The sequence below is a fragment of the Ruditapes philippinarum genome, unplaced genomic scaffold, assembly GCF_026571515.1.
Source record: "Ruditapes philippinarum isolate M1 unplaced genomic scaffold, ASM2657151v2 ctg16197_1_1_1_1, whole genome shotgun sequence".
Classification (NCBI taxonomy): domain Eukaryota; kingdom Metazoa; phylum Mollusca; class Bivalvia; order Venerida; family Veneridae; genus Ruditapes; species Ruditapes philippinarum.
In genome coordinates, this window is record NW_026853951.1 from 1 (window position 1) to 15,223 (window position 15,223).

At 31.9% G+C, this 15,223-nt stretch overlaps 1 protein-coding gene across 1 annotated transcript; it reads right to left on the reverse strand.

Moving 5' to 3' along the window:
• Nucleotides 1-51: 51 nt before the first annotated feature.
• Nucleotides 52-14,887, reverse strand: LOC132738483 (CD109 antigen-like; the record flags this gene model as incomplete). The annotated part of the gene is made up of 17 exons (XM_060725987.1): nucleotides 14,828-14,887; nucleotides 14,578-14,617; nucleotides 12,977-13,061; nucleotides 12,666-12,789; nucleotides 12,260-12,484; nucleotides 11,465-11,743; nucleotides 11,017-11,115; nucleotides 10,731-10,796; nucleotides 10,276-10,413; nucleotides 9,352-9,501; nucleotides 8,835-9,012; nucleotides 5,712-5,904; nucleotides 4,401-4,518; nucleotides 3,481-3,579; nucleotides 1,039-1,167; nucleotides 483-621; nucleotides 52-155 (listed from the first exon to the last, which is right to left on the reverse strand). Coding segments are annotated over exons 1-17 (2,226 nt in total), but the record flags the coding sequence as incomplete, so codon positions are not given.
• Nucleotides 14,888-15,223: the final 336 nt, after the last annotated feature.

The window sequence follows — 15,223 nt, forward strand, 5'->3', positions numbered from 1 at the left end:
TTTATCCATTATATTTTCATTAAGGTTGTTTGTTGCCTCTAAATATTTTACAATATATATATTAGGTGCAAACTTCAGCATGTTTTGTTCGCCACATCCAGTTGGAAGTTTCAGCAACTTGTCTAAGCCATTAATGCTTGGTCCCATTAAATCACCTATGGATATGAGAAATGTTTTCTTAATTTTTACGAGAGCAATTTCGAAAAATCAAACATAATGTCTTTAATATGAGACATGTAAAAAACATGCATTGTCGACCATTTTTAAATTTGAAAAAAAAAATAACAAAAGGCTGTATGACGGAAAATCAACAATAAATTACATGAGTCCCGTTAAAAAAATAAGCTACAAGTTTTAAGAATTGAGTCGCTACATGATGAAATCAGTCATAATTTCAACAACCAATTTTAAATAGCTGAATAATAGCTGTTATTATTAGTACTGTACCACTCAGCTTTGAAAAGAGTACACATTCTACCTACCAATCAAAGTTGCCGTCATCCTTTCTGATCCTTTAACTGTACGGAGTGGATACTCAGTGTTTACAGTTTTGGTAACTGTTCCATAATTTCTCAAGTCGACGACAATGGGTAAATTATATTCACGAGGAGTACCTTCAGCCTAAAAATACGAACATTTATATACATGTAATTATTATAACACATTAGTACTTTATATGGTAATGGTTGATAGAAATGTTATACATGTATAATAAAAGCCAGATATATTAATAATGATTTAAAACTACAAACTACATACTACAGACTTTAGTCCTCATAGTGTGCTTGCAACACACATTTCATATTTTTTAAGATTACCTTGTTTATTAAATGTTTCGATTTAGTACAGTATATTATGGACTAAATTTTTACCACCTCTGTTTTTGCAATAGCAAAACTCTGCGTTATTTTTTATTATCTCTGGTGTAATATTTTAGATTGCAATTAAAAGGTATAATTAAATGTTTCAAGTTAAAATCTTGAACGCGTATTTTTATATGTTTTATCAATGTTTGATCTTCTAGGAATATAATCGTACCTCGACAAGAAGTTTTTTCTTTATAGCATCAGCCTGAATTGGTGTCTTCGCTTGCACGTTGATATCAACTAGCCCTATTTTCCGTGGTACGATAGGAAAATACACAGCTAACACTTCATCAGCGCCGACCTTAAAGAAATGTTGCGACATAATTATGGGATTTTAGATAACAAAGTATAAATAGATTAAAAAAAAAATATTTAAATTCAAACTATGTATATGTATAATATCAAACCCTATCAACCCACTGGGACACTGTTTAATTGTTTAATTTGTTTCTGATAAAAACAATACATACAAATAACACTCACGATGAAACTAACTATTTACAATGACTTAGGCTTAAACGTTTTTGATTTAATTAGACACTGTTATAAATCATAGCATAGAAGGCGCTGAATATGTTTGGGTCTCAGAATGTCAGAAATGGGAAGGTTATGAGATTATAAATCATATTCTTTTCATTTGTTTGTGTTGTCAGACCAAACAAATAATGGTAGCGAAATTTCAGACCCTGGTGTGCTTATTTGCAAAAACCGAAAGTAGTCCAAACTCCACGAAGCGGTTACTTCCCTTTATATGTACACTAACGCCGAATAATTCAGGGGAAATCATTGATTAAAGATTGTCAAATGACAGGCTCATTAATTTTCGAGCATTCTCGGGAAAGAATAGTTCCCGATTGGTCGAAGATTTCTTATACTGAATAATTCTTTACAGATATACATGGGTTATATTAAGCTCCTTCATTATTTACATCAGTGTTACACATCAGGTTAACCGTGAACAAAAAAGGGTACGAACCCTAATTTAGAATAATGTGGTTTTCTTCAGGCCGTTGTTCAATAATATCCCGGTTTACACGCTCGCTTAGGAAGCGAGAGGTCTGGAGTTCAAATCCCAGTCAGAGCAACTCATTTTTTTTATTTTTTTTTTGTTAAAATAAACATTTTATTGAATATCAGTGTTGCAATTAGTCTTATAGCCAGTTTACTAAAGTTATAACTCTGGAAACAGCATTGGTGGCACTATACAAAAACAAATATGTTTATAATTTCACAACCTTAACTTTTTTGACATTCTGAGACCCAAACAATGTCAGCGCCTTCTCTGCTTTGATTGTATAGTGCCACCAATGCTGTTTCCAGTGTTGTAACTGTAGTAAAATGGCTATAATGCTAATTGCAACACTGATATTCAATTCAATGTTTATTTGGCTTAACCAATTTAAAAAATAAATAAATGAATAAACAACGTGAGTTGCCTTAACCCATTACGCGATATACACACCTTTTAACGCCTTTTTCACCCCCACCCCCGTTTTTGTTGTCGCTAAGAAAATTTTGGACTTGTGAAAGGCTATAAATGACCCCAGATTGATCATAAGGTAACGTGTAACCAACGCTAAAAAGCATTTGACTTTATCTCAATCCATTGAGAAGTTGCAGCACTTTGAAATCAATTTTGATGGAAAAAATCAACGCAAACTAGTAATTTTTGGCAATTTTGAGATGTCCCCTCGTTGCCATGGTAACAGAAAATTTAAGCCTGAGCATGTTGTTTTAAAAGCAATGGTCAAGTCAACATTTATGCCAAGTTTGATTAGTGTTGAAGCAGTTTTTATAGTATTATAGCAATTTGCACTTGTAACGGGAGACTTTTCAATGAAAACAGCCATTATCACAAAATGCTCATGAAGTAATGGGTTAACTAGGATTTGAGCACCAGGCGTCTCGCTTCTTAAACGAACGTGAAACCCTTCGACCACGGTGAAGTTATAAAATAACAGCCTGAACAAAACCACATTATTCTAAAGAAGGGTTTGTAACCTTTACTAATTTCGAGATATTTTGTTCACGTTAAACCTGTTGTTTAACACTGATGTAAATAATCATGGAGCTTAATATAAGCATGTATATCTGTAAATAATTACACAATATTAGAAATCTTCGACCAATCGAAAACTATTTTTTCTTCCCCGAGAAGGCTTGAAAATTAATGCGCCTGCCATTTGACAATCTTTACGGAGCGATCTCCCCTTAATTGTTCCCGGACTACTTTCGGCTTTTGCAAATAAGCATATCAGGGTCTGAAATTTTACTACCATTATTTGTTTGGTCTGACGACCCAAACAAATAAAAAGCATGAATAAATCTACTGTGTATAACAAGTAAAATATTGGGTATTGGAGATGATTTACTCGAGTTTTGACTATCAATGCAAAAAAAACCCACAGCAAATGCTTCATTTTTTGTGTACGTTAACATAATTGACGGTCTAAACTGTCGTTTCTACTCCCCCGATCCATCCGATCTTCTTGTTTGCCCACTGGTTATATTTCTGGTGGTCTTTAATGAATGAAAGTTGTTAGAAGGAAACGTTCCATGAGCGTTATTATCCTTTAATCTAAAAGCCTATTTACTAGTTAAGTTCCACACTTACCGTTACTGTTCGAAAAGCATCAATGGATGCAATTGATGTTTTGGTTCCTTCGATTTTGACATAATCGAATTCTGAGCTTTTCTTCAAACTGATTGATGTCTGTAAAATAAAAACATTTTATGGATTATATTGCATTAAGCAACGTAGTTTGAACTCATTTGTACAAGTAAAATGACAAAATGGAATTAATATCAATTCCACGAAAAACAGTTGTCATCAGTGCCTTCATTACTTCAACACGGATATTAAATATGTACTTATTCAAAAATAAATGCGTATTAAAATTATGTTGAAAACATACTTAGTAATTTTCTATGATGTACTATTTCATTTTTTTTATATTTGTTATTTTAGATATTGATGTCAGAAAATTAGAAATCTTACAGATAAACTTACAAACAGTTGTTGTGGACTGTAGTTGTGAATATTAACTTGTATTATCACTTTTTCTCCCCTTACCACGGAATAAGGCAGGTTTACCGACACAAAAAAAGGCATTGTAACTTCAAGCTAGAAATAATAATGTTATAAGATATTTTTTTAACAGAAGCTTTAAAACACAAAGCTCTAACACAATTCGAATAACGAAAGAATAAGAATGCATGATGATCACACCGATAGAAACATGAATATTAATTTTTTTCATTATCATTTTCTTGACTGGCAGCAATATGCCATAAATGAAGGTTATTGAAGTTGATTAAAAATAAATAAAGAAAAACAAAGTTCAGGTGCAGTAAATAAATGTATATGACTATATGACTAAATGATGATGAAAATATGAATTCATATAAAAAGCAAAAATGAACAACGAATTCATCAAAGTCTAACATAGCGACGACGCTTGTTTATTGTCTTATTTAATTTAGTTTTATTGGACACAAATACTAAATCTGAATTAAGGATATTCACTTTTATACCTGTGCTGGTACTGAAGAAATTCCAAGGCCTGAATCTGGATGGATAGCGAACGCAGTGGCTACCCAAGATGTAATGGTATCTGGAACAGTGTCTTCTATTGAGACAGTACCATTGGATCTGTTTAAACAAATAGCAGACAAGAATGTATTAATAACATATCAACTCTGTGAAAGAAGGATTAGTAATAATGATATATTGAACTAGATTACCAGTATAAAACACAACAATGGAAACATATCATTCTGCCGTTATATCATAGCATTAGACGTTTTATAAAAGGTCACGTGAAATGAATTTTTGATTTTGCTTTTCTCTGAATTATTTTGCAATGTTGACCTGAGACATTTAAATATTAAATGACCTTTTGTTGGTAATTATCTGATTCCGAAGTAAATTATACGGATTTTAAGGTATGGCATAGCGGTATACATGGTTTATTTATCTTGAAATTACTTTCACAAAACCTAAAAGCCTCAGTGAAGAATAGAAGACTCATTGAATGAGTAGAGTCTTAAACTTTTAATTTGAAGGTACAGTAGGTTCTTATCTTAGTGAAACATCACTTTTTTATCAACTTGATTACCATGTTTTTCTGCATACCAATCACCCATTGTACTACTTTCATATTGAAATTATGAAAAATAAAATGGGCACTTATATCAAATTATGAAATTAAAACAACAACAACAACAACAAACCGAAATATTCAAATGGATTATCTACTAAATTAAATGCTTTATATGATTATAACAATATGAACGAAATCTTTAAAAAAAGATAATTTATCGAGGATTCGAACCTACAACGTCGCGATTGTAATGCCATCCTACTTTTCATTAGGCCATCGGGTCGTAATTATGCAAATGAGAGTCTAGGGAATTTTACTATCATTAAAATTAATTGGTAAATCGGATTGCATTATGGAAACTAACGAAAAAACACCCTAAAATTTATATGTCTTGAGTCAATATTGCCAAACAATATAAACATTACCAATACTTATAATAGACTTACAAAATAGGACAATATGCTTGGCTAAAATGTATCAATATGAACGGATTATATACAACATAGTCCAAATTAATGGATTATATATTTCATAGCAGTTTATATGTGACTAATGCTAGAGAAACTAATAAAAATTCCTACAGATAATAGTAATTATAGTGTGTTTACATATGATATAAATGGAAGATGATGAAGTAGTGAAAGTAAAGAGCAGATATAAAATATTAAGAAAATGAAAATTTGGCTGTGGTATAAGTTGATAATATACATTTCAGAATCTGCAAAATGACATAGAGACATACTGTATTTGAAATGAAGACCAGATCCATGTTTCTGGAAAGTGTTTTCGTACATGGGCTTCATTTTCTGCTTCTTTTGAGCCTTTACTTTTAAATGGTGTCATTTTATTACTAGAAGTACTCTGATGCTTACGAGAAGGATGTTTTTCCTTCTTTGTCTTTCTTTTTGGATAGTCTGCCTTGTATGCAGTTACACCTAAACATAAAGATATGTACAACCATAACTAAAAACATAAAACGGAAACAAAATAGGACGGATATACTCGGTCAAGCAAGGTATGAGCACGATTTGCATACGAATACATACGATGGTTGAGGTTCCAAGTATAGTCTAGTACGGCCTGGTACGATTAAACACGACTTTCACTCGATTTACTCGACTTTCACAGGGTTAACATAGGGTCCCGCCTTTTTTCTGTTTGAGTTATGCTGGAATTATCACCTATTCGTGTATGTTTTGATATAAATTGACCCATTCTGATGACTTGACATAACATCTTTATATGTGAATATAGGTAATATAAAACAATGCCAGATGCAATTGATGACAGTATAAGGGAATTAGAAATCATGATAAGACTGACATACTTTGGTGTGTCCCTCTGCTCTTCAGGCTCGGCAGGGGCAGAAGGTTGGGTGGTCGGCGAGCCTGGTGGCCCTTCTTGCATTCTTTTTGTGCGTGGAAACTTTGTTCTTTGGATACATTCTAGTATGATGTGATGCAGCAAGTACTCTGGGGGGTAGATCTAGCGATTGAGGGTGGGCAGCCAGGTATTCTGGTGGTTTTTCGTGTACGTCCCATGTGATGTGAGGGGCCGGTAAGACCGTACAAGGGCCCTGGGAAAAACCCTTATCCTTAAAAAAGAAAGATTTGGGACTTGAATTTTTGTATTTGGGGCCCCTTTTGGGGGGATTTTATGAAAAATTTGTGTGGGGCCAAAAGGTGGAAACGTGCCGGTGATTTGTGTACATTCGATGGGAATCGGTTTTGGGTGTAGGATTAGTGGGAAAGGGGCTCGAAAAGATTCCATGCGATTTAATTATCAAACTTGGGAAAGTTAGGCTCCCCTGGGATCAATTTTTGTACGTATGGGGGCTTTTAAATTTTTTATTTAAAAGGGGGGGGTTTGGGAAAATCTATAAATTGAGTTTGTACTTTTATGATTAAAATTAAATGGTTTGGTTTTAAGACTGAGGTTGGTATAGGGTTTGTATTATGTACTGGTTGCCTGAAATTGTGGATTGCTAGAATGAGGACGTTTTGTTTGGTATTTCTCCGCGTTTCAATCGTCAGATTTGACATTAGCGAAAAAAAACAACATTGTAATTGCAGGTCTACAACTGCCGTTTTACTTCTTATTAAATCTGGCATGAATATGATCAATTTAAATTACAGAACAGTATTATGAGAAAGTTGACAGTGGAGGAGAGTGTTTTTGTCAGGGCACTTGTTTTACAAACATGGTATGTAACTGTTGTATTATTATTGTAAAACTCACATTGCAAAATACTTATTAAGCTTATTCTATGCCCCAGGCCTATTCTAAAATTGTTACGTAGCAATTCTTATAATGTATAGACCACCACACCAAAAAACATCATCTCGATTACATATTTTGATATTTGAATTTATCATTTTCATGTAATGTATTGTAAAGTTTATGGTTATAATGTTTGTAATGTTCTGGATTAATACGGTAAGGGTACAGCTATTTACAGTTTATTCAATAATGTATAATCATTGATAATATTTTTTGCATCTTTGACTTAAATAAGGATTTTATATGATATTTGACTCTGATATTTCTTTGATATCTTTCTTTTACATTGATACCAAGTGGTTTACACTTTTTGTTTGACGATTCTTTCAGATTTATGCAGTCGTACACAGACTTGTTGCGTAATATATTTGTATATATATTGTCTTTCATGGTCATCATGTAGTAAATACATTAACCATTTACAGACTTCATTCCATGTAAATCCCAATCTGCTAGATAGAACTGATCGTGATAAGAAGAATTGTTTAAAAGCATTGTTTTCAAAGACGGTCAAATTGTGCAATACCACGAAATGAGTTATATTTGTAATGTTGAGTGATAATAGCCATGGTGTATATATTATCACCGCCCTTGTGTTATATACCCTTTTGTTGTATATCCATATCCATATATATCCATATTGTATACGAATATGAATATAATTCCTGACCTTTAAACCATTAGGTAAAGATTAAAACATTTAAATCCGAGGAAGAACGAGTATATAATAAAAGGGTTATCACATATGCAGTATCTTTGTCAATAACTTGTGTTTTGTTGTTGTTGTGTTTGTGTATTCTTTTTGGGGGAGGGGTGAAGGTTTGGGATGAGGGGGTTCGCTGTATCGTCAATTTTATTGGCACACTTGCCGCTTATGTCTCATTATGAGATCCTGGCTTACTTATATTCACTAGTGTTAAGTACAGCTCAAGATGACCAGATAATGACCTGGCTTGCAATGTAATCGGATCATCTCGGTTATTATCAATAATAACCACGGACTTATACGGACTGAAAGTATTTCTACCGCGTAGTTTTAAATATAAACAAAAGCCGAGGGTGTAATCTTTGATAATGTGTAACGAATGTGTATATTTGACACCCAAATGAAAATTAAAGTCTATTTCGGTAAAATTATTATTGAACACATGACTGACAATCATAATCAAGTTAAAAATGCTCACTGATGGACAATTTTAACAAAATCCGAATATTTGTCAACAGATAGTCAATTTGTACTTTCGAATGATAAGTAAATGAATTATGTACTGTTTACTGTTATTTCCGTAATTTTACATACTTTAGGTGGACTTTTACCCCTTTGATCTTTTTGAATAAATATAGTCTTCAACTCCTAGGCTTAAGTGACTATTTGTTTACATGTTTAGCTTCTTAGCGTAGGTTAGACCGAAATACCATTCTGTGTATTATTACTATTGTGTTCGAGGTCCTTATCCCGGGACTGACGGAGGCCGAAAAGTTGCAATTGGCTTGCAATAATCAGATTAGTCTCAGGTCATATACATGTATTCTGTTCAGTTCACTCAAGTCTATAATTATACGTACTTCAGTATATTAAACTTACCTCTTATGTGCTTGTAGATTAGAGCATCGGTAAACACGATTACCCCAGCATCATTGAATACGTCCATTACATCTTCACCACCGACCGGTATTGGCATTCTCCAACACCGCCAGTTACATCCAGAAAAACTTGACGTTTTCCTAATTTTAATTGCATACCTCCTAATCTCTTTACTAACCTTGTCAATAAAACAGTTAAGATATCATTAATTTCTTTATCTATTTAAATCTTTATAGTTAGAATTCACATATAAAAAATTAAGGGCACATACATTATTTTGCTTACAAACTATAAGCCGTTTTGCAGTGGTATGGCAACAAAATTTCACATTGAAGTTCCCGTGATCTACATTTCAGTGTTGAATTTTCTAAATTCTGAATTACAATTTAATTTTTTATATTTTAATGTTTAGATCTGCATTAACTGATGTTACCAGACATGGATAATGTCTTCCTTTTACCAGTGCCGTTCACGAACAACCTCATTTAAATTTTGCAATTACATATTATCATTTTACCTGAGACTCTGTTATATCATTGCCAGTGGCCATCAGTAATACACTTTTATCTACGCCGAGCACGTGCACTGTTGACCCATTATCTGCTTTTACATCAAGACTTATTTTGTCTATTGGCTCAGCACTAGTTTGGTTAAATTTAATGTCAACCTAAAATATTAATTTCATACTTTAACATAGAAATACAATATTCACATGAAATAAAAATACAATATATGTAATACAAGATGGACATTTTAGATTGGTGGATATATACTGAAAATAATGACCGAGGCGATAGCCGAGATCAAAATTAATTGTTTCAATACATATCACATCATATTCACCAGCTTAAAAGTATGTATCTATATTATTATATATCTTCTATATAAAAAAATCACTTTGATATGGCTCTAATTAATCGACATTGCTCAGTTTGTTTATTTTTTTCTATGATTGGAATAAACGTATGTATCTATATCATTATATATCTTCTATATAAAAAAATCACTTTGATATGGCTTATCAAAGGTGCCTCTAATCAATCGACATTGCTCAGTTTGCTTATTTTTCTATTTTTTCTATGATTGGAATGTATATATAAAAGAAAGCTAAGGAGCGCTTAATTCTCCAGATTCCTAAATGCACATCATAAAGTTTCCTCAGAATTACGTACAACAACAAATAAGACGTGAAGTCAAGTCATATCCTAGCGCCCTTTGGTCGATTTTTAGAATATCTCTGAATATTACACATTTTCTCCATGCTTTCACTTAGAAAAGCAACATACGTTGTATCTCATTTTCATAATTTTACATTAAAAATAGAATAGATATTATACATTTGCACATTAATGTTCATACTTATACATATCAAATAAAACGTATATAAAACCTTATTTTGGAACACGCCTTGTACATTAACTGTCAATACGTCTGCAATTACTTCACCATCTGATCTTACATAATATAAAACTACTTTTGCTTTTGGTGCCATAGCTGAAGTTACATTAAATGTCCATGTCTGACGCCTATTGGACATTGGTATTGTTCCAGATTCAACGATAGATCCTCTCGAATAAATCTGAAAAGTAATCAAAGATAGGTAAAAGTAAATGATTTACTTAAAATATATGCTCTTCAGATGATGTATGCTAATTAAAACTGTATATGACTGCATGAAAAAAAAAACGTAAAAGCTTAAACTTTTTCATTTATTTTTATTTAATAGAAAACTATAATAGTAGTCAAATCCTTTTGCTTTTTAAAGTATAAATAGTTATGTAAATGTAGTTTGTGTTAATTAGACCATCGAAAAGTGTAATAGTTTCCCTATAGTTCATGGAAGTACATTATAATGTAAGAAATAATACATACACACTATTACTGTTTCATTATTACCTGATAACTAAGATAACCGTGGATATCATGTGTACTTCCTATTTCTAAATCCAATGGGCTCCCAGCCTGAAATATAGCATGGTTCTATGTATGTGTAAATAAATTACATAAAACAACCATTGGAATTCAACTGACTAAATATTTTCTTATAAATTTGCCATCAATGTTTCCAGTCTGTATGGAACAGACGAGGTCATATAAAATTTATGAGAATATTTATAATTTTGCACGATTTTCTCTACTGAAAATGCATGCAACTCATTGTTGACATTGTTAAATAACGTACCTTTGGATTACTTGTCAACAGCCTCATCTGTAAGTATGTGTTGCTAGGAGAATGTCTTTTTTTCAATGTTCTAAATGTAGACGCCCCATTATATTCAGCCTAAAAAAGATTTGTTAAACCAATACAAGTTAGTTGGTTAATAAATATTTAATACTACCTGACATTATTGAATGTTAAACTTAACATTTCCATGCTAAATTTTTAAAAGAATAGAAATTCAGATACTTTTGACAGTTATCCAAACAATCAAAAGTATACTGGCATCCATAGTTCTCATTTTATAACCTTTTACTTAACAAAATATGTGTATGTATATTTGAACTGCAGGAGCAAACATCCGATAAAAATGTGTGTACAAATATACTTCTAATTTTCAACACTGCAATTCTTATAAAATAAACGAGGTAGATTGCTGCGATATAAACAAGAGGGATTTGAAGTACTCTACCTTAACATCAACTTTTTTGACGCCACTCTCTGTTTCAATAGGGAACACAACAACGCCGTCCACTGGAATGGCATGGAAAAATGGACCTAGAACTTTCTTTGTTTCTCTTTGCCATGTTGGTCTCCTTCCCCTCCAAGCCCGGAAACTTTCCATGGAGTTAATTCTTGATCGATCCATGAAAAAGGGTCTTCTATGTTGTTTTCTATATTCTGTTATTGTAATTTTCAATTTCCCGTTTATCATATCTGGCACAGAGTCGTCTCTTTGAGCAACAATAACCTGTGAATGACAATATAAAATTGCTTAAATATCGATCATATTGTACAGAACAGTTCTGTTCTGATCATATTATAAGATGGTTTGTAATGTTGCATCGGAAAGTTTGTTTTGTTTGGTATTGTTGCTTTTTTGTTGTTGTGTTGTTGTTGTTGTTGTTGTTTTTGTTGCTGCTGCTGCTGCTGCTGTTGTTTGTTTGTTGTTGTTGTTTTGTTTTTTTTGTTGTGTTTTTTTTAAATATAAGATTCGAGGACCAAGATAAATTCATATGTTACACTGTATTTAAACAGATACCCTATATGTATCTACAATCATGAAGACTCGTTGTACAAAGTATAGCCAAGAAAATTTTTTACCTATTTTTTAATACTGGTGGCATTTAGCATTGCCAAATAAAAATAAAAAAGAGAACATACAAAGAAATTTTACAAAAACAAAATATGACGAATATATAAAATATATAAAAATAATGTTTGATATTTGCTTTTAATAATTCATTTTATCATAATAAATGCTCACCACCGCGTCATACGTCATTCCTGGTTTGAATGTGTCTGGCAGAGAAGTAAGAAACGATAGTTTGATTGGTTGAGAAAAGAAGGTAATCTCTTGTATATCACTTCGCTTAAATTTTGTTACGTCATCTGTTACGTTTGCTTCAAAAACTAGCGTAGAACCGCTCAAGAACTTCTGAATATCTGTCAGTTCGGTCATTTTGATAGTGAATTTTACTTCACCAGTTATCTATGAATATTAGAAAGGATAAAATTCAAAATTTAAATCATAGAAAAAAATAAAAAATATAATGTATCAATTCTAAAATTTACTCGCATCATTTTTGTTCAATGAGATTTTGTTTAGATCGTTTGTTTTCCGCTCGTATAATTTATTTAAACTATAAAAGTGTAAAAATTAACGGACTTACAGGCATTTGCAGACTAATAACTTTGCTGACTCTTTGTCTTGATCCGTTTATCCACTGAAATCTTTCGTTTTTAGGTCTAATAAGAATATCAACGATGCCTTTCACTGGTTTTCCAAACGTATACCTGCAAAAGTATGCAAATTGCATGAACAACTGTAAGGGTATATATATATATTTTATTGTTGCAAAATTAAACACAGTAAACTAACCTTTATGTAGTTATAATAAAACATAAAAACTCACAAAGAAAAGAGAATAAGGGGATATATAATTACTGTAAATTATATTACCCTAGAAATAGTTGTACTTACTTGGCTTTCATCTTTCCCGTGAATTTTGTCACATCAGTTCTTCCAAATGACGGTAAATCGAGCTCAATTTCAAATTTGGGTAAAACTGAAATAATACAAACAATGAAGTGAATTTCTGTTGGTTGTGTGCTGAACTCTACCGGTGCTCATTTGAATAGCGCTTGTGAAGCCTGGCAGTTACGCTTGATGTTGGCTCTAAAGGTATGACCATCCCCCCTCCCAAAAAAAGAAAGAAAAATACACATACAAACACTTATGCATTATCTTCGCTTATTATCTCTGCTTTGAAGAGCCTTCAAATATGCAGGAACTACTGTCATTGAAACAGTGGGGCGTGGATTCAAACCATACAAAATACAATTTTTTCTTTCTTTCTTTTTTTCTTTTTTTTCTATGCATCTGTCAGATCCATCTTGGATAGAAAACAGTGTTAAATTTTGATTATACTGTATTATAGGTATCTATTGGTTAAATGATGCCAAATTTAATAACAAATATGGTACATGCTATTTTCAACGTCTTATAAAATCTAAACTTCACGGTAAAGGTATTTTGAATTTCACAAGAGCAACGAATATACTTTAATAATAAAAAATGTGCAGCCTTTCATTTTAAATAATTTTAGGGATATTTTAAATAAGGCCCTCTCATTTTATTATAGATTATTTAGAGTTTTCTCATTTCTGAAATGAGCCCTTCTTATAGCCAATCTTTAGTTCAGAAAAAAATGTCCATAACTCATAAACCGTACGGTAAATTATGTTTGAATTTTGCATACAAGCGTACTTTAATTTGTACAAATCCTTAAAGTGCCCATTATGGAGGTATAGGTGGCATATCTTAAAATGTCCAGTACATAATATTTCGTCAAAGGTTTTTGTATTGCAATAAATTTTTTCAGAAGAAAGGCTTGCATGAGTACTTTGACAATTCTTATCAGACAATTCTTATCAGAGAACTAAAAAAAAACATTTGTTACCATTAATTTACTATAGAGAGCAAATGATGTCATCTTTACATTCGATACTAAAATTTCATTGAAAGCGAAAATGGACGTAAATTCAAAAGTAATAAGCATAAATCAAAAAACAAATATAATTTACATTTTATTTTATCTCAAGGTAATGTCATCAGAAATGAGTTTGAATTTATGGTACATCATGAATTGAATGGTTATGCATACTTACTATTAAAAATAAGAGATAGGTTACAGACCGAAAAATTGCAATTTGCTACAAAACGTAAATTTATTTGCTACAGATATGCAATATATCAGGAAATTTGTTATTTGCTGCAGAGCGGAAATTTTCATATGCTATAGATTGGACTTTTTTAGATGTGTAAATGAGTGGAAAATTGTTACCTGCTACAAATCGGAGATTATTCATATGCAGATATTTATTTTTATATTAATATTATTATTTATGTTTATTATATGCAATATCTTGTGGATAAAGTTTCTTTCCTAAATCAAGGTAAAAACCGCGTTTCTGTTGTGTATAGAATACTTTGCTTAGAAGAAATCTTATACGGTAATGCTAAAGGGAAAATACAAATAATTGATCTTTCACATTTTATTTCATTGAATCGTTTTATCTTACCATATTCATCCACTTCAAATGATTTTTCTTCGAATTCCTCCTGAAAAAATCAATACATGTATATATCTTCATAAAGACAAAATGTATTGCAAAGAAGACTAATTTGAAATAAAACAAATGCGTATGTTACATATCAATACTCTGTACAATGTGAATACTTCACTTGATATTTTTCAAGAGTTGATTTTAGCAAGAGCAAGCAAAAATGATTTCAGATGAAATATGAGTGTCATTTTGCCATTATTCATACCCCATATGATAGCAGTTTAGCTTTAAGCTTCCACATTCCTAGCACTGGTTGTTCGGACATAAGCTGGTGTTGCACATAAACCCCTCCTAGTTTTGTTATTTTGGAACCGCTAACATCCCATTGGTTTATTTTGTTTCCGTTTGGATCCTGAAAAAAATATTGGATTTCAAAATGCATATCAGTTTCTCTACTTGTAATAGGGTTTGTAACCGAACAACATGGATCTTGATCAGACTGCGTGGATGCGCAGGCTAGTCTGGATCCATGCTGGTCGCAAACGCATTATGTTGGTGTCATGACGCGGCTCATATACTAGTAGTTGTAAGCCAAAACAGTTGAACAAAAATATACTATTTAAATACATATTTATTAACGTTGTTTTCTCCAGGGTTTTTT